This window comes from Melanotaenia boesemani, chromosome 17, assembly GCF_017639745.1.
Source record: "Melanotaenia boesemani isolate fMelBoe1 chromosome 17, fMelBoe1.pri, whole genome shotgun sequence".
Lineage (NCBI taxonomy): Eukaryota > Metazoa > Chordata > Actinopteri > Atheriniformes > Melanotaeniidae > Melanotaenia > Melanotaenia boesemani.
In genome coordinates this window covers 13,318,675-13,339,794 of record NC_055698.1, presented here as the reverse complement: position 1 = coordinate 13,339,794, position 21,120 = coordinate 13,318,675, and the positions used below count along the sequence as shown (strand labels likewise).

Below are 21,120 nucleotides of genomic sequence, written 5' to 3'. Positions count from 1 at the left end.
AAAATAAATAACATTTGACAGATTTGCTTTGTCTATTTCTTAAGGCACGGATTGGCAATGAAAGGGTGGCTCGGAAGGATTATTTCAAGCCTGTACGACAATAGTGAAGGATGCAGACGGGAAGAGATAATGTTTGCTGTGTTGGCACTTAGTCATTTAAGGGATAAGAAACAAATTAATGCAACTTTACTGGTGTGGTGAAAGCCATCAAGCAACATGTCAATATATAGTAAGTAAAATCTGTTCAAATGCTAATTCTTGTTATAGTTAGTGTTTCATGAGATAGAATCACAATATAATGTGACTCCAGGTGATGTGTTTTACATGGAGAGAACTTTGACTGGCCTTTTTAGAAAAATGTATCTATGTGATACCATAAGTGGAATTTGGTAGAAAATAAAACTTTTGGCTTTTAATTGTTAACATGCCTAAAGTAACATCCTTTATTCAATGCATGCACATTAGCATTGCGATTGGTTGCATAGCAACCTAGTATTTTGGCAACAATATCTGAAAAAGGAAAGGGACAGTCAGCAATATCAGTAATACACACTTGTATCTGTGCAAGATGATCTGTGCTGGATTGTTTTACAATATGCGTTAAGAAATCTGATTCGTTTTATCTCACCGCAGTGAGGACTTTAATTAGCCCTTGAAAGCACCGCTGGTGTTTCATTGGCATCTGCAGCTCTTATATGTGACAAACTGTTATTCTTTCACCTGGGAACACTTATCCCGTCTGTCCTGTCTGTAATCAGTTGAGTGGTTGCAGATACTGTATGTGGGTGTGCAGGTCTATGTTACTAGAGAGCCTTGTTTTCTTGTATTTGCACCAACATTCCTTGGACACAGGTGGGATTAAATTACTTTCAATTAGAGGGTCTCATAGGCCTCTTTTTTTATAGTTTTGCACAAGTAAACAAATATTTTTAATTACCAGCTTGAGTTTCCTTGCATTAACATGAGAATGGACAAAAATAAAGAAGCCACTTGACAAAGCAAAGGCATAGTCCTGAAGTTATATCTGGTGGGTAATCTTTTTAATAAATAGTTTGGGTTAAACCAGGCAGAGGTGTGACTCCAACTCAGTAAAATTTTTGAGGTTGTAGTTAAGAGAGAAGCAAAGTAATTCTCCTCATGCGTGAGTGATCAATGTGTCGTCAGGTCTACGACAGTCTAGTTCCTCGTTGCTGAATTTGCAGCATGTCAACACAAATTTTGAGATATCTCCTCTTGCAAAACTATTTTTCTGGCTGACAAAACACTCAATGCTATAGAGGGTTTATATTATGCTAAAGGTATGTGTGATCACTACTTAAAATCAACACACTTGGCAGACAGGAAACTGTATTGCCTTTACCTTTGCTCTAAAATCTATCTCTTATAACAAACCTCTTCCTTGTTATTGCATAACCAAGACACGTGAATAGATAAATGAAAGTCAGAACTAATTGACACATGCTGCCTACTGGTTTAGGATAGCATGACTCATTTATGTTTCTATTTTTTTAAGTGAGGTTTTGCAGTAGAAGAAGTGGCAGCACATTTGTCTTTTAATGCAGGAAAATTATGTAACCAGGCAACATGGCCAGTTTGTAAAATCACCTCAAAATATAATCTGTGTCCTGGTGTCATTCATTTTTATTTTTTAATGACAGATATATAAAAGATGAAAGGTCCTTGTTTAGAAGTTGGAAGTTGTAGGGGAGTTACACATGGCTTTTCAAGCCTTTTCCTTGTGAAACTTTTCTCGACTAGTGCTATTTACTGCTTGATTAAGATAATGGAAAACATCACAACTTGACTTAAATAGTACTTCTTACAATTTCTATCACAGTTGTGAAATCCCTTTTTAAATCCTATCTGTTTAAATCCCAAACATAGTGCAGACATGTAGGAAATCTCCAAATGAAACCTTATTACATATAAAGCATGTAAAAGTTGTATGGTGCACAAATACAAGTTTTCTGCTTTTGGCTGTTTTCTGTTTAACATGAAGCAAGACTGAATAAAGAAACTGAAAATAAATATAACTTCTTAACATCATGTGTGGAGGGACATAAATTGTTAACAATGTGTTAAATTAACCTGCCTGTAACACTAAAAACAGCAAGTTTTTAGTCGTACTCATTACACGTATGACAGTCAGATGGTTGGTTTCTGTTAGCGAAAACGCTACTGCTCTTCCGTAAGGCTGGAGAGTGATTCATAGTGTTTTCAGACATTGTTTTGTGTCCGTTATGCTGGTTAATGACCCATCATACTGTCCAGCAGCTTGAAAGATGGGCACGTAGCTTCATATCCAGCTCTACTTTTGCCCAAATGTTTTTTTGTTTGTTTGTTTGTTTTGTTTTTTTTTTTTACTGTTGCAGAATTCCTTCTTCTCTTCTTTAAGCTGATTGATTATGTAGTCTGGCGTTCAGCTTTTGTCTGTTGATGACTTCACCGTTTACAAAAAAAGACCACTATTTTTTATCTCCAGTCGAGGGCTGACTTTTCAGTTTCTGAACTAACTTTTTGTCCTGTCTGAACACGCTGGACAGTTCAAAATTATGTTTTTGAAACCAAGAAAGAGCCCTGCCGGAGTGAAAGGGTAATCAGAGGACTGAAACCAAGATCTGCTTACATATTTTAGAACATCTGTCACCAAAACTATACTGTATATTCTTCTAACCCTAACAACCTAGCTTAACAACACAAAGTCATAGGGAAGTGGAACAACAGTTCTACATTTAGTTTAGTTTCACCACCACCTCCGCTGTCCCCCATACAGGGAGGTGTGGAAGTCATATGTCTTCCACAACATCAGTGAAGGCACTGGTGAGGTAACTTACAGTTAGATGCAAAGAGATTGAAAACAAAGTGCACAAAAAAAAACATTGGAGCAGGTGCATGGACTCACTTCGGGGTGAAGCTATTTATCAAAGAGCCATGGTTGTAAAAGCCACATTCTTACTAAGTCATGAAATAACTGGAATGTGAGTCTGAAACCATAGATCTTGTCGACATGGCATGGATTATTTCTTACAACTCTTTTCTTTCTCCTGGAAAAGAGGAAAAAGATTCCAAAGCAACTTAAGGTTTTAAAGAAGGATAAATTAGCTTCTGAAGGGGAGCAGATGTTAGCTAGAAGTCTCATTTAAATGTTACACTGATCCTCTGTTTAGGTTTGTGTGTGTGTGTGTGTGTGTGTGTGTGTGTGTGTGAGTCTACAGTTGTGACCACATGAATTTTTATGTGACTGTGTCTGCACGTGGCTGCGCATCCAGCACAGCCCTCCCCATCGGCCGAGGTGGCAGGTGTTCCTGTGTCCCCTAAAAGAGCATGTTTTTATGTCGCCTCCTCAAGTTAGTGGCTTGGTTGCCATGGGGATGCCCCAACAGAAAGAGGCTTGTATCTAGGGGCCAGTGCTGGGGAGAAGAGGAGGACAGGGGAAGAGGAGAGAAGCGGTTTACTTGCACTTCACCCTGAGGAAAATAGGGGATCGATTCAGATACAAAACAGAGTCGGATTGTCAACTGGCATCATGTCGGCTTCTGTCTGTACACTCAAAATATCACTAAAATATTAAGCTGCTGATGTTTCATCTAAATTACATGCAACATAGCAGACTAAGTGATGCTTGTAAATCCTAACAATGGGATCGGGAAGTTTAAAAGGCATCTGATATCACATATCCTATCGGTTTTCTCCGCAGGTGTGACAGCTGTTTGCCTAAAGATGTCTGCTTATTATCACTGTACTCTATGCCTTGTAGCATGGACATCCCCCTCTATTAAGGTGGGACGCTGTGTAGACAGGACCACAACCAGTCTCTGCTATTCTCTCTGTAAATCCTCTACTGTGTGTGGGTGGTGAATGTAAGTAGATCTGGGACAGACTGGGAGTCACCTGTCTCTTGGTGGCCTCTCTCATCCCCCGCGGGAGGGCCATAATTCTCTCTTGGCTGGGCTGATCAACAGCTGCCATGTGAACACACACACATACACGCACCTTCACATATGCTAAGAGGCATAATAGCAAATGGATTCAGACTCATAAATGCATACCTTGGAGTCAGAATGAAAGATTAACATAGATTCTTTTGAGTGCTGAAAAGCAGAAAAACATGGCAAAAAGCTGATCTTAGTACACTGATGACGCCTTAAGATCACTGTAAAGGTTTCATATTGGTGAGCAATTTGATGCAACTGGTTCCAACAGTTTTGTTCTGAGGGGGCTAAAATGCCTGTTCTTACAAGTCTGGGAAATGCTAACTTAAAATTAATAAAAAAATAAATAAAATAAAAAGATTTTCATGTTATGCCAGCAATTTAATGAGGATTTTAAAGTGTTTAGGCATTTGCAATTTTAGGCCAGTAAAGAAATAATATTAATAATAATAGTAATAATAATAATAATAATAATAATAAAAACAAAACTTAGGCATTTTCATACAGGTGATGCCAAAGCGTGATGGATGGTTATCAAGATTTGACAGAAATGCATCATCAATTAGAATGTGAGGTCAAAACGAGCTGATGATCTTCACTTTAACAAATATGTAAGAAAATAACATTAACATTAAAATAACATACCCCGAGTAAGGGCAGGAAGGTCTTTGCATATTTTCTCTCTCTACAGTGCAGAATATCATTCAGTCATTCAAGGAATTTAGAAGACATTCAGTTCATAAATAGACAAGCTTGAGCTGGAAACCTGTGAGCTTCGATCAATCAGACTGCACTGAATCAAGAACATTCACTCCTTAATTGCTGATATAAACACATGGGCAATGGATTATACTGGAAAAATCTTTGTCAAGCATTAAGATAAGTCACAACTGCCACTTAAAACTTGTTTAAAAAAGAAACTTTACGTTAATCTTGTCCAGAGGCATCTGAGATGGACCATCACACAGAGGAAAGTGGCCAGACCCAGCAAGCCCAGTATGCCCCAGACCAAAGATGAAGGGACCTGCAAGTCTTTCCTTTCCCCAACAAAGAGTGTGCAGAGAATTTTAAAAGCAAATGTGTCACTGCTGTTGCACTTAAAGTTGCATTTGCAGCAACTATCAACCTAAATAAAACCAGAAACACTGTCTCTTGATTAATAAGGATAAGCCTCTGGGAATAACTATTTTTTTTTATCCAAAATCATTTGCAAATGTCACTGACTCTTTCAGAAAGAAATATGATTGGGTGGAAACTAAAGGCCACTTCCTATTAAAGTTCTTAAGATGAATTATTATCTTAAGTTCTTAAGTTATTAAGAACTAAACATATATTAAGTTCATACTGTCTGTAATTATGTAAAGGTCAAAACTAAATATAGGAGCAGAATTTTCAGTATTGAACGTTTTCTGATTTTGATTATTTAAGTCCTTATCACTTCTTTCTCTCTGCTGTTTCTGTTTTTATGACTCTAGAGAGCATCATGAAACATGTAATAACATGAAGTAATATTTCTCACATATATCAACACCGTCTGAGTCGCAAAACTTATAAAAAAAATGTGATAGTACTTCAATCAGCCCATAGGAAACACATTATGTAATGAATTGTTGTGGGTTTAAAACTGTCTTTATAATGTGCATAACAATTGTAAATTAAATATTCATCCTTAATTTGATCAATTCCCAACAACTGTGCCAAATTAACCAATGCAGTAACAGTGTATAACAATCATTTATCAGCAATAAAACATTTTTCCTGTCAAGCATATAACCCTACTTATTCATTTATCACAGCCAGATAGAGTTCAAATAAACTTTATTGTTACTTAACAGTGAATTATTTACATCTCAGCTCTCCAGTTTCTCTGTTTAATTAAGCTTTTTTTTTATTGTTTTTCAGTTGGTTGTTTCCATTCCAAGTTCATTTATGGGTTTACTTCGTAGAAAGCAAAGCAGAGCTTCCGTGTTATTTAAGCCCTTATCAGTCATGAATGAGCAGTTCTTTTCTAAATACCTCTGCTGCTTTACAAGCACAGAAATGAAGCTGACCTGCTCAAACCAGAGAGACTGTCAGGTCAAACAATTCAGGTATCTGCTACTGAAGTAATCTGACTTTCTAAAAACACTTTATATGACTTTATACTTTTTAAGACTAGATTTCTACATTAGTTTGAAAGGAGTCTTTGTTGAGCATGAGTTCCCACCCATGCTTTAACTCCAGTAATAACTTCTCAAGAAAACTCACCTGAAACACCTGTTGGCGTGTTTTTGGCAGAAATGCAACTTAGTTTTAACAATGAGACTTCTTTAGAAATAAAACAAAACATTCCCACCTCCTTTCCCTGGTAAACGGATGAAAAGCTGTTTCAATCTGTTTTCCTATCATACTTCAGATCTGAATTTTTTTTATTTTCATTAGTTTGTAATGAAAATTAACACACACACACACACACACACACACACACACACACACACACACACACACACATATATATATAAATAATCAAAAGGATAAATGATCAAATAGGTGTGATATTATATAACATTTAATGACATTACACAGAGGGATTTTTAATGTTCCAGGATGTATTTTGCTTACCTAAATAATTCACAATGTTTCAATAGCTTTAGAGAACGTGCATTTTTTTCGTTTGTTTGTTTGTTGTAGACAAACTCAAACCTTCCAGTGTTATCTAGCCTTCTATGGCTGCTATCTGCTGTGCTGTAGCATTGACCAGATTATTTATATCTTTGGATCATTTTCACAGTTATTAATAATAACATAATATAACATAATATAACTTAGATAATTATAATCAGGCCAGTTTAAATATGGTGCATGTATTAGTCCCAGATAAAATGACTGTTTTATTAACATATTTTACTCACATGAATTATGAGTTCTTCCTTTACCAGAGCATAAATAACTACAATTAAAATGCACAACAGAACTTAAGAAAGGGCTTCATGAACTGAACATCAGCCAATCTTGCAACAACAACCTGTGACTAACACGTATTATCAACATGTTTCTGTTCTAGTGATGTTGCCTGAAATGGCATTTTCTAAACATTAAACTATATTCTAACTATAATTTTCCCAGAGTATGATGTTCTTAATCAGACCACCCTGTTCCTGTCTATTTTCTGAAATGATTCCCCTGCATGAGTCCCATCAAGGTAAACATAAGACAAAACAGTTACTGAATAACTGATGACTGTAGGAGGAGATTATATAAAACAGTCAACACTTTTCTCTTTCATAAGGTGTAAGTGTGAATGTTTGTGGTATGCATCTCTCATCTCTATCCTGCACACAACTGATCTAATTGGTTTGTCCTCCTGCTACATCAGAGGTATGTCTGCTAATGTATTCAATCTGAGTGATGGCTCTCAGAGCTGATTTCACATAAACAATGATGATGAAAAAATGTAAATGCCCCCGTTTACAGTAATTGGTCTGGGTCCCATTGTTTGCATTGTGCCTATTATGATGTAAATGGTTTAAGTTTGGGGTTGCCCACAACGTTGGGCAGGGGAGATCGCCATAGATACTTCCATGTCATAATCTCCCATAGTTTTACCTTTTCAATGGAAATAAATGGATTCTATGAGCAGCATGGAAGACAAGTTTGCATGAAAATTATAGGATTGGGGGAATGACCTTCTTCTGATCTTCTGTGCATCTCTAATGCACGCCTTCCAATGAAGCTACAATAAAGGGGTTGGGTTACACGCCTGTAATTGGCTATTCATTGGAATAATCTGACATCAAGTCGTGTCATGTCTAAACCGTGTCCAGCAAAAGAGAGAGAAAAAAGTTTGTCAGAAGTTTTCAGACAAGCCTAAAATGTTTGCAATTGTAATGCTTAAATTTTACCCCACACTGGTTTTTTTTTTTTTCATAAATTATTTAGTTTTGCTGATAAAAGCTTTAAAACGTATCCACTTTAATTCTCCAAATAAGTTTGATGTTTAAAGTTAAATCTTTTGACAGTGACATTTATTTTTTTTTATTTAGCTATTTCTTTTTCAACAAAAAAGATATTCATAAATTTAAAATGGTAATCTTCTTGATCAAAATTTGTCACAAATCCATAAACAAAAATAATCGAATTATGAGGCTATATTTACAACAATAAACTAGCATTAATTATGTTAAATTCCTCACAATAGATCATATATTTTCTACACAGACAAAATTTCTGTGTTGTTTCGTGTAAAAATTCTTTAGAATTGGCTTGCAGTCTGAATGTTCCATCCTTTGAGCTGAAGCGTGTAATGAAGATGTTAGGAGATTATTTTTAAAAAAAAAAGGTCTGTTATCATTTAATCTGCCAGTTGCGCCCGTGGAATAGGGCAAAGAGCCAAGCCCCACGACCACCCGAGCAGAGAAGTCCCTCTGCCACAGATCAAGACACCAGGCCTTGAACCTGACCCTTCAGGGCCATCAAGGACGAGTGCGTCACGTTGCGATCCCGCTGGCGCATTGTTGCCAAAGGAGATCCACAAGGCTTTGAGAGAGATAGATAGTGTGGCCGGTGCATCCATCCAATAAAACCTCCTATCTCCCCTCCCCGTTCCCCGCGGTGCTCCCGGTTTTGACACAGCAGACAAAACCCGCAGAGGGGACTATGAATGGCAAAGCACCGAGGAGGCCGAGGGAGAGCAAAAAGGAGGCGGTGAGCCTTTGTAGTCGGGGAGGAATGCGGAAATGTCCCCGCTCCGTGTCAAACCTCTCTGAAGGGGGTCAGGCCACATTCAGCCGGCGTGGGAAAGCCAGGCAGAGACGGAGCTCACACGGGCGAGCGCGGCTGCAATTGCATAGGCCCATCCGCGGATATATGCAAGGAAAAAGAGAAGAAAGAAAGGAGAAAATCTAAAGAGGAGCGTGGTTTTGGAGGGCTATATCACGCGTTTTCCTTTGTCCTATGACCCCCCCTCTCCGAGCAATCCTCTTTTCCTCCACACCCCCCTTCCACACAAGTTGCAATGAGAGTGTGCGCAAGTTTTCGTACAGCCCTCCACCCCCTTCTCCTCCTCCCCCCTCGTTTGAGAGTTTCTGCCTGGGCTGGTGCAGTTTGAGGGATGGGGGGTTAGAGCCTGCACCGTCAACTACCTGTGTGGCCCCCGCATGGAGGACAGTGGACAGGGATGCGTTTGATGGAGGAGTTTTATCCGACACTCGAACGCCTCCTCAGCATTTTGTCTGGCATGCCGACGTTACGACATTTCACTGACAACACAAAACAAGGTAAAAAGAAGATAAAAAAGTGGGGGTATTTTTTTTTTTTTTTTTACTAAATTTGACACCAAAAATGTCTGTCCGAGGCTAGAAATGTCGCTTTACAACCCAATAACGTTTCAAACAGTGGCACGAGCAATTCGCCGATTTTGTTAGAATTTAGGCCATTTTTTATTACTGAGTCCACAAACAAATAAATTAGAAAAAATTCGGAGAATCATTCCTAGCTGATAAAAACACCATTAAAACTCAGCGAGCATACTGTTTTACACATTTATATTGATTTGGGGCGTTCAAATCGAGTTTTACTGTGTTTTATATGAACTGTTACTGAAGGAAGTTTAGACAATGCAGCACGTGCTCACAGTTTGGGACTCCTCAAACACAAACTCTCGATACAAGACAAGTTGTTTGCTAGTTCGCTATTTTGCTTACACAAAATAGCCTTCTTTGTTAGGTTTGTGCAGTTTTTGCGTCTTTTTCTATTAATTTAATGCACTTTACGACATTAGGAAAGCTCACGCGAACATAAACACCATTGCATGTGGAGTTAATTCTCCAATGCGCGAGGGAATTTATTTAATGCAAAGCTAGCTTAAAAAGGGGGTCAAATGTAGCTAATTTTAAATATTATTTTTTATATTTTTTTGTTAGTGGTAGGAGGACATGAGTTGCAATGCGTAATAGGAGGAGGAGGAGTGGAAGCTGGAACGCAGCTGTGCTTTTTTTGATAGTCGGAATAAAACATGATGACAGTCCTGTTAATGCCTACCTGGAACACTCTTTGACCAAATATGACAAAGATGGTATCTTCCTCCATCTGTGTCTCCCTGTCATCTAGGCATCGCATGTGCCAACTTTTTCCTGTGATTATGCCTTTGTGAGAAACTGGCTCGTCACCCTCTCCGGGATTCCCCGCAAAATTTTCAACAGGAGACGAGGAGAGAGAGAAAAAAAATCATCAAAAATGGACAGAGAAAATATTGGTACTCTATATGAGACTGTGGCCGAGATTGGAGAAGGCGCTTACGGAAAAGTGTACAAGGCCAGAGATTTGAAGAACGGGGGACGCTTTGTAGCCCTAAAAAGAGTTCGCGTCCAGACAGAGGAAGAGGGAATGCCTCTCTCAACTATCCGGGAGGTGGCGGTACTGAGGCAGCTTGAGGCTTTTGAGCACCCTAATGTTGTCAGGTGAGTGAAGGGGCAGAGGTGGGTAGTCAGCCCGCTGTGCATGTATATTTATGTATGTTTGTGTTTGAGAGGGGGTAGTGTGTGTGTGTGTGCAAGAAAGAGAGAGCGAGAATAACTTTATGTGTAACACTAAACACCACTTCCTTTTTGAGGGTCTGGTAACAACTGCAACTCAATGACCTTTATTGTAGAGCATTCAGGCTCCTCTGCTTATTCAGCATGTCATGCTCTTTTGACACTTTTCAGCACAGCATTATACAGGTAGCTGACAGCAGGCACACACACCTGTCAAACTATTTGAACATTGTATACTTCCTGTAAGAATGCATTAAAGTTGTGTTTTCGTGTACCATGTTTGGGGATGGGTAGGGTTGTAGTCGAGAACACTTGCCACATGTTTGGCATGACCCTTTTCTGTTAGAACCCTCTTGGTACATGGCCAATTAAATTAGATTATTGCTATGTCTTGCAATTTGTGGTTGTTATTAAAGAATCTCTCCAGGCATGTTTGAGGTTGTCATGTCTTAGAATGCTCATCTTTGAACCTGTTTAATAGGATGTTTCATTTAAAAGGTTAACTGGTAAGAAGCTCTTAAGAAAATGTGATGCTTACTTCATTAAAAAGTGAAGAATTTGCAAATATTTTATCAGTTCAAAACTGCTGGATACAAGATACCACCAGCTCCAGAGAGTATTTGTGTCAGTCTACAGTGCAGGTTTAAAGTTCCATGTGACACATTTTTGTAAACTGGCTTTTACATCTGGATCTGCCTCTAAACTACATTTGAATCCTGCTGGTTGCACACAGTTTAAATCCAGACACTTAGGAGAGCAAAAGAAAATGTCCTATATTGTAGCACATGAATTGGAAACTGGCCTGTAAGAATCAAGCTCTGCATGGAAAACTTTTTCACAGCAAACACTTCTCATTTAATTGACAGTGTTGTGAACAAAATCAATATAAGTGGAAAGATGCAGCAAGCTCAGAGTCCCATTCTTAAAAACTTCAATGAAAACTGGTTCAGGTGTCATAATTTTAATGGGAAAAGTGAGTGAGTTAAGAATTTTGTTTATTTAATTTTTAAGTCATAGACCTCACAATTTCAGCTTATTAAAACAAAGAACTAACAAAAAGGAATTATTAATATTATTTATTCCTAATTTCTGCAGGTTAATTTAGTAAAATGTAAATTAATTTACTATGGATATGAGCTCCCAAAATCGGCTATGGCTCTCGATCTTCAAATATTTAAAGAATCACATTCTAGCACCTCACTTTCTCAAACATGTAATGCAACAACGGTAGCCTCCATGTCTCAAAAAGCCTCAACAACACATATGAAAACGTCATCCTAAAGTTCATGGAGTGTTCATTCAGCTGAGGTTCATGATTTCATAAATATTGCAAACTGCAACCCATCAAACTGTCAGATATCATTTGCTTTTTTTTTTTTTGGTCATGGTGAAAACAGCTCCCATGCTGCTGCTGCATATGCATAGTCCTGCACTTTTCGGAATAACAGTTTAACAGATTTTCCAACTTGCCAGGGAAGTAAGCCTCTCTCGTTTATCTTCTCCTTCCGCGTCTCAATCACTGTATGCTGGCTCGCAGGGATTCCGCATTGGTGCTATTTGTCTCTTGCTGGCGGCTGTAGTTCCAAGATGGCAGACCGTCATGGCGCTTCCCTACTGGCTTACCCATCATATGTATAATCAAATAAAAAATTCTTCACTTACAACAATGTGTCAGATCATTAGCGGAGGTCATAATACACCAATGATAACACATGTATACATGCAGACATCGACATTTTTGGCCAATAAACAGAACATGTTACACAATGCCCCGTTAAAACTGCCAACAAAAATAAATTGTCACACATTTACCATCACTGTTTGGAAATGACTTTATTTATTTCAGTGTGATGCCACTGGTTTGATATATTTAATATAAAAGTATTATGTGCCTATAAATATTATTCAGTTCTATCAAAGTTCCCCCGAACAGGACACATAAACTCTTTCTGCTTGATTTTGATTTGATGCTTTAAAAAACACTGTTTTAAAAGGAGCGTCACAGTTTCTTAGTTCCACTCTTATTTGCTCTGCATAGAGTTGCCATTTTCTGCCAGTTTTGTAATGAATTGTTCATTTTCAGTTCATAGTCAGTGCGTCATATGTTGGCACAGGCCAAGGTCTGACCTTGTGCTTGTTTTATTATGAAATATTGAGTGCTTTGGGATTCAAGGGGAAGCTCTTAATGGAGAGATAACTAGTGCCCTTGTGCCTGTAACAGTAAATCCCCAATGCATCTGTTAATAATGAAGAGTTATTCTATTCTTCTCTTAAAGGGAAAAAAGGGCTGTTTGTAATCACTGGAGGATGGCGACATTAAACATAACATATAATTTTTTTTCTCTCTCTCTCTACTGTAAAATAATAATAAAAATAATAATATTAATAATTATTATTATTATTATTATTATTATATAGGATTTGTTTCTTTAAAACATGGCAAGAGTGGAAACAATCACAGAAAATCCACTATCCTAGCCTGCTAACCCATAACCAAGCAGTTTGGGCCAGGAAAAGGACATTGTGGGCCTTGTGTGCAACTCCAGGCAACCATTGGATGTTTGTAATGAGGTTCATTATTCATTCCATATGTTCAGTGTCTGCTGAGAGCCCCCATTGTAGTCCCAACAATCAAGCTGTGAGGGGCGTTTAACCTCAGTGCTTCAGGAAGAGGGTGCCCTCTATTCTGTGACATCATGCCTGGTACTAATACCTTGAACGAAGCATGTCTGTCTTCTGACTCCAGCACATCCAACTCCTCTGATTACAAGAGTCACATGATGTCTCTCTGGATATAAATGAGTTTCCTGTTCGATTTATTAATTTCTTTCCATCCTTTTTAAAAAATGGATTATGTAGTTATGCTGTAAAACCATTTAGTCATTAGAATTCCATTAATATGTTCTTATAAAGCTTGGCAAAAAAGAAAAAAATCATTTGATTATTAGAGGTAACCCCAACAAATGGGAAGAATTAAGCCAAGATGTTATGTGTACCTTCTCTGGTGTCAATCAACTTCCTCAGCTTTAGACTGGAAGGTACCACTTTTACCCAGTAGGGCTTATCAGGAGTTTAATTAAACTGAGCGTCCATTGGCTCATTTCCATGCACTGTGTTGTCAGTTAGCACAGATATAACAAAACATCTAGAAGATAATGCCATGTTTGGTTCTGTTTAGAAAGAGTAACACATAACACTTCATGGATCAGATGACTCTTGATCTTTAGTTTTTTTTTTTCCTGTTATCTTGATGAAAGATGCTGTTTCTGCAGCAGCTACAAGAGGGCTCCACTCAACATCCCTGAAAGTATCAGGAGTTGTCATAGAGCCTGGTGAGGAATGCTGCTTATAGACCCCAGCTCTTTGAGGAGGACATACTGGATAGCTTTCTTTTTTTTCTCAGCTTTTAATCAAAGTTTGCCTTGGCAGGTCTGCTGACATAATCTGGATTCTTGGCCTTAGTTGGTTGCCTAGTAAACACAACTGTTAACACTGGTGTTTTGAGCTTGATGGTCTTAAATTTTCTAAAGCTTTATTTTTCACAGGTCAACCTTTTTGGTGTTATCACGCTTTACGATGAAAAGGAAAGTACAGTGGGGTCCAGATTCAGAATGTTGGATAAAGATTTACGAGTTCACGGCCTATTGAAGGTTTCTTGCCCGATCATAGAGAAACCATGTTAAACCATCAGGTGTTGGACTTTTATTGGCATTTCGGTTTCTTTCCACAACCAAATTCAGATCCTCAAAAATGAGAAAAGCAAGTTTGCATCTATAATCTTTAGCAAAAACAACAGAATTCTCACACCTAGATTTTATTTACTAGCTTTTGATTTAGGGGAAAAAAAGCAAAGCAAAGCATTCAAAACAATCCGATGAAATCGATGCCATCTTTCCCTTTTTTTTCTCAAAGTCGAGGAAATTTAGTCAAGTCACTGTCAAAAGGAAAAAAAGTAATGGTGGCACAAACAGTACTTTGTTGCACATTTACTCTTTTTTAAGATGTGGGCTTTACTAATGTAAAACCATGTTTATCAATCAGGTTCCAACTTGCATCTATGTCAGCTGATAGATCAGTTTTGCTGGATGGAGCCATAGATTTTTCTGTCAAATTGAGGTCTAAACTGTTTGCTTGTCATTGAGTTCATCCTTCTCCTGAAGAAAAGTTGCAAAGCTTTTTGCTCTGTGGTCAAATGCGTTATCATCCTGGAAAAATGAAATCATCACCAAACATCATCTTGAATAAAATTTAGTACACCTGTGCAATTGCTGTAGGGGTAACGGTTGGTCCTTTACCTGACATGCAACCCAATGTCAATGATTAGGTAAACTTGGTGCATGGAAAAAAATATTTCACTGGATCTGAACCAAAGAGAGGTTCTGTTATCTCTTTTCCAAATGAAGATTTGTAATCCATTACTTTCATCTGATCATCTAAAGTCCATGTGCTTTGTGTATGAGAGAGTGCACGGGATCAGTTTTTTTTATTGTTATATACTTAAGTTTATGAAGGCTTATGCTTTTTTATGCCAAAAAAGTTTTTCGTTTTTTTTTGTTTTGTTTTTTTTGTGCTAATTTTTATATGAAAAGTTCCTTATAAATTTAATTTGACAGCAATGAGTGTAGCATGTGTAGCCTATTTTGCAGACTTTTCTGCTTTCACATTAGGAGAGTTAACACCAACAAAACATGCCGCATCCTAAATTATAACACCATGGTTAATGATCTGATTGCTCTAAATTACTGGAGTTTTATGGTTATTGTAAATGAGCTGATTTAGTTGCCAAAGAAGATGCTGTACAAGCCTAACTAATAACATTGAGGGCTCTATTAAGTCAAATATTTCAGTGAGTTGTACCAATTATTATCCAAGTGAACTTGATCACAAAGTGACAATGCCTTTGGCTGCATTAAGATATTTACATTTGTATTATAAAATTTTATTTTGATTTTTATTTTTAGAATGCATTTTAAGCAGGACTTTTTTAATTTTACATTAAAATGTTTTCCATAAGTAGTGCATTAATTACAGTAGCATTAATAGGATATGTGCTACACTTTGCTACTACGCTGTGTGTTTTTATGGTAGATAATTATCTGAAATATCAGTTCATATTTATAAAATAATTGAATTTATTGTATGAAGTGTTGAACATCTGAAAGTAACACAGTTAACATATTAATGCAAAGATGTCATGTTTACACAGGAATTCTGGGATGGTCAGATATACTCTTGCTTCATCTGGCAGCAGTTCACTGTACAAAGTGACCCCCTCAAATTCTGTTGATCTTGTCTACCTGTTCCCTTGTTGTAGGTTGTTTGATGTGTGTACGGTCTCTCGGACTGAACGAGAAACCAGACTCACTCTGGTCTTTGAGCATGTGGATCAGGACCTGACCACCTACCTTGAGAAGGCTCCTGACCCTGGAGTACCACCTGAGACCATCAAGGTAAACACTGTTATTTAATAGCAATCAGGCAGACAAATGTCTTTAATAGTCTATTTAAGTGATGTTTCAAGTTATGTTTCAAAACATGTAGGGACATCATTTGAAGTACTATGTTTCTATTTAAAGTATAAAGGAAGTAAAATCCTCTGACTTCATTTTGAAAATGGTTGAAAATGGATATATCTCAATTGCTCTGAGTAACAGACACAGAAGATGTTAAGCAGTCCCTCCAACATCAGAAGTACCAGTTCAGGGCAGCACATGTGGCAGATGGGCTCCAAATTAGAGGCTCCCTGCCTTCTCTATGCCTTCTCTATTTTCACTCTGCCCTCCAACTTTATAGTGTTACAGATGGAGGCAGAGAACCAGTTTGAAAAAATTCTCCCTTTGTGTTGAAGGCAAACCTCACAATTTGATCCTTTCAGCTGCACTTAGAGCGTCCTCTGTATGAGCTTTTCAGCTGACGGTACCAGTAGTTCTAACTCGCCACCCTCATCAGTTTCTGTTTAAATAAATCCATGCAGTGTCCACTTACAGTTTGCCCAAAGGTCGGAAGTGGATGCGTCGCCAACTCCTTTCCTCTGTAACTGTCTTCTTTTTGTTAAACTTTCCCACACAAATCCCTTTTTAAACATTATTTAATCAAGTTTCACCCTGAGGTCTGTAGATGTGCTACAAACAATACTGGAGGGAAATCTATCTACATTTGGATGAAGGGCCTCAGAGTTTAAAGTGTCAAATGTAAAACATAGATGTTCTGGGGCTGCAGCAAGAAATGTTATTTATTTTTATTTTATTTATTTTTTTACCTTGGGGCCGGGGTCATGTGTGAAAGATTTCTGCCAAGCTGCAATGGTGTTGGATGCTGCACAGACAGTTCAGGTAGATCAAACCTGAGGTTTTCCCCAGGTTTCTGCTAAAGTTGACACAACACTTTGTACTGGACTTTCTTTTATGTGTCAGTTTACACGGCAGCTTAAAGCTTTAAAAGCCAACTGCAACCAACAAATATTTATTTTGTCATCAGAATTTGTAACGTTCTCTTTAACTTTTGCTTGTTAGAACTGGACACTGCACAGTTAAACTGTACATACAGCTGTATAAACTGCACACATTATAAAAATAAACACTTCCTCACAATGACTAAAAACCTGAGAAACAATGCCATTCAAAATAAACATAAATAATTCATTCATATTCCAAACAACTGTGTAAGACAAGGCAAGTTTTTTTTTTATACAGCACATTTCATATACAGGACAATTTAAGGTGCTTTACATAAAACATAAAGTATTACAGCGAGGTGCAGGAAGCATTAAAGTTTAGTAAATATAGTATAACTATATAATATAGTAAATACAATTCAGTTAATCACTATTATTTGCATAATGAATATTTGGCTACTTAAAGCTCAGGATGTACATTATATTAAAAATTAATTATTAATCATTATCACAATATCAACATTCACTTCATTTCAATAACATTTCCCTTGAAACAGAACAAGCAAAGGCCTATCAGTGATGTGCACTGATTAGAGAAGTTCTGCTTCTGTGCATTATTTACCACTAACCAGCAAGCAAAGGTGTACAAGTGGGATGCAGCCCTCTTTAAACACATCTGAGATTGACATCATTTATTAGAAAAAAATGTCCAAATATCACAAGCCATGTTGTTGTAATATTCAACATTGATATTGAAAATATAATAATAATAATTTTGTGCAGACATACAATATTATGACCATGAGAGCCCTGTTTGTAGGATGAATCCTGCATTATGGATGCACACGTCGGAGTCAACATGCTTTATTTTCAACGAATGGTATGTAGTCAAGCTTCCATCTTCATTTGTAGAATTCCCAGTGGTGGGAGACAGAAGTCGATTGGTTTTTTCTTTGGTTTGTGACTGCTACAGTGGCTGTCCAGCAGCTCAAAAAGAAGGAATTGTAACACAATGTCCAGCTCCATTTTTACCCAAGTCATTCTTACGGCCACTGAATACCTTCATTTACATTTCCAAATTTCTTGGGTAACTGGTCAGGCATTCAAGGTTTTTTTATTTATTTATTTTTTTTGTTTTTTCTTTTTTAACATAGCATTTAATACAGAATTGATTTGCTGTTTGCTTTTCTTTTTTCCTTTAAAATTTAACTGAAACATAAAAAGTAATACATTAGTCTTTTGTTAAAGTGAACCTAGCACTTTCCCACTGATGACGTCATGGTCCTTGAAGAAGAACGACTGCTTTCTGGTTCCAGTTGAGAACCGATTTTTCAGGTCTTGAACCAACTTTTTTGGTCTGAAGGCACCTACTGGTTCAAAATTAGGTTTGGTACCGGCAGTGGGAAAGAGCTAACTGGGAAAACATGGTCTGCTCATGGACTCAAGTTTTCTAAAAAATCACTTTGCATTAGAAAAAGTTCTGTGGGTGTGATGGATTACAACTTGAGAAATAGTAAGTCTAATTTTTCATACAGGATTAATGACATTTAAAGTTTATTCATGACAATTTTGTCAGTGTGCTCTGACACGACTGGCACTGCACCAGAAAGGACATCATCTACATACCACCATAATTTGTTTCATCTTCATCTCTGTTTCATTGCCTTTGTCTCCAGCTCATTTTTCAAATGTAGCTTTTACATATTATGCAACAGTTAAAAAAAAAAGGAAGGAAAACAACAACTTAAAACATTACAAGTGTCCGAAGTCATGAGCTTACATGCATGCTAAAAAGTAGATGAATAGTTTCATAATGTCTTTGCTAAAATGTAGGTTTTGATATTAAGAAATACATTAAAATTGCACACTAAATGAAAATTTATTTATTAAATTATGCTTATTTTGAGTTGTGTGAAGTACTTGGGAGTAGTTGGTTTCTGACCTGCAACAGATGACAGTCACAGGCCTTCAGTTTGGAGATTTAGGGGAAGTTTCCTAAGAGGCGATTCAAGCAAAATGCTGCTAGAAACAGCAGCAACGAACACCAATTCTTGAAATTGAAAACAAAAAACAAAACAAACCTATGCTCAGATTTCTGACTGAAGCACCCTATCACAGATTGCTAGTAACATGATTGATTAATGGTAATCGTGTTATCCATGAATGCATTAATTAATGCATGAGAAACGTTCATATTTTCTGTGAATTTTGAACAAATATTGGACACAGCTCGTTGTTGTCGGCAGTGAATGTGTCTCCATTAGGGCTGCAACGATTAGTTGACAATTTAGCCATCGACTATTGTTGGCAAAAAAAAAAAACTACAGAGTGAGACATCATCTTCTACTCATATCTCTGCTGTTGCACAATGCACATGCGCAAAGAGGGGGAAAAAATACAGAGTGAGACATCGTCTTCTTTTTTTTTTTTTTTGTATCTCTGCTGAGAGTTGCTCATGCGCAATAAGTCCGCCAGGGGTAAAAAATGGCAGCGGACTAGGGGGCAAAACGGCGGCAGAGAACGTCAAAAGTCTGGGATAACTTCACGTTAAACTTACAAAATAAATTAAATACATGTGAGATTTGTAAAGCGGCCCTTGTGTACCACGGAAGTACGACTGCAATGCTCGAACATTTAAAGTGGAGGCACGTCGGACTTAATTAATAACCTCATGCAAGATTTCAAAGCTGAAAGTGAAATAAGATCCATTTATAATAATCATGAGATACATAATCCGATTGGTCGACTAGGCATTTTAATAGTCGGTGACTAATCGACCATCAGAATAGTCATTAGTTGCAGCCCTAGTCTGCATTGTGTTTGCCTACATTCAACTCATGGGGTGCTCACTCCAGCAGATGCCACAGCAGTTGCATTCATTTCTGGTGCAGCCATGAGTATAGATACTGCATATACAACTAATGCAAAGCAGTTAGAACAAATTCATAAACGAGTTATAAACATGTGGAACAACCAAACAACATTCGAACAGCTTGACAGAAAGTAAGTGGCATACCACAAAAAAAAGGAAATTTCAGAAGACAGCTGTATGGGAATAAAAAGAGGGTGAGGCCTGCAAGCTCAGTCTGAAGGATCTAAAAGATGACTTTGCTCAGCAGGAAGTCAGAGGAGAGCAGTTGCACATTCACCACTTCTGTCCTCTCCTCATTCACAACCACTAAGTATGATTTCAGTCTACCATGGTGCTGTCACTCAGCTGCTTCTCTGATTTTATAGCAGAGGTCCCCAACCCTGGTCCTCAAGGCCCACTATCCTGCAGGTCTTAGATGTCTTAGATTCAAATTAAATGGCTCTCTGACAAGCTCTGCACAAGTCTGCTAATGAGCCATTAATTTGAATCAGGTGTATTGCAGCAGGGAGACATCTAAGACCTGCAGGATAGTGTGTCTTGAGGACCAGGGTTGGGGACCTCTGTTTTATAGTATTCATTAGGATCAGGGCTCTTCATCTCAGGTTCTTGAGGGCAGCTGTCCTGCAGGTTTTAGATACTTCCCTGTGTGAGCACATCTGACTGAAATGAAATGGATCCAACAGCTTGTTAGTTCTGCACAATGAGCCATGAAAATGAGTCAGGTGTGTTGAAGCTAAAACTTCAGGACAATGGCCCTCAAGGAGCTCTCCTCTGACAAACACCATTATATGGATAAACATTAAATGGTGTTATATGGATAAATACAAGATGTGCATGCACCTACTCTTGGGCTGCCAAGGTTAGTCGATTAATCATGAGTACATCGACTATCAAAATAGTTTGCGACTAATTTATTAATCAGTCGTTTATTTTTTCAAACTGTTTTTCTTAAAACTGTTGCTGCACCTTCTGAAAAATTATGCTCAAACAAGAGGACCGAAAAGATCCCAAGTTCTGAGGTGTGATGTTCAGATGTATTTTGGAGAGGCCGCAGTCTCTAAAAGGGATGATCCTCTCAAATGATGGAGCGAAAATGAGGGACATTTCCCCACCATATCAAAGCTAGCTAAATCTTTTCTGAGCATCCCTGCAACCTCCACCCCATCAGAGTGCATCTTCTCTGCCACAGGGAACATCTGCTCTTAAAAGAGAGCAAGCCTTTCTCCAGGACATGTAGGAATGCTGACTTTCCTGACTATGAACAAAAGCCTTGTGTAAATTTGGTGTTATGTAGGGTTGGACTGTAGTAAAGTTGGATACAGTTGTGACCCTGAGCACAAAATGCACTTTTGTTATATTTGGGTCAGACCAACACTTATTTTTTGTGGATAATTTTTATTTTTGGTTTCA

At 37.8% G+C, this 21,120-nt stretch overlaps 1 protein-coding gene across 1 annotated transcript in view; it reads left to right on the top strand.

The window, feature by feature from the left end:
- Window positions 1-8,476: 8,476 nt before the first annotated feature.
- The window catches only part of cdk6 (cyclin-dependent kinase 6), a 40,573-nt gene continuing 27,929 nt past the window's right edge, over window positions 8,477-21,120 (top strand). The window contains exons 1-3 of the mRNA XM_042012117.1: window positions 8,477-9,187; window positions 10,020-10,369; window positions 15,759-15,894. Of these exons, the coding sequence (XP_041868051.1) occupies window positions 10,146-10,369; window positions 15,759-15,894 (360 nt within the window). The 5' untranslated portion in view covers window positions 8,477-9,187; window positions 10,020-10,145. The remainder of the gene's footprint in view (window positions 9,188-10,019; window positions 10,370-15,758; window positions 15,895-21,120) is intronic.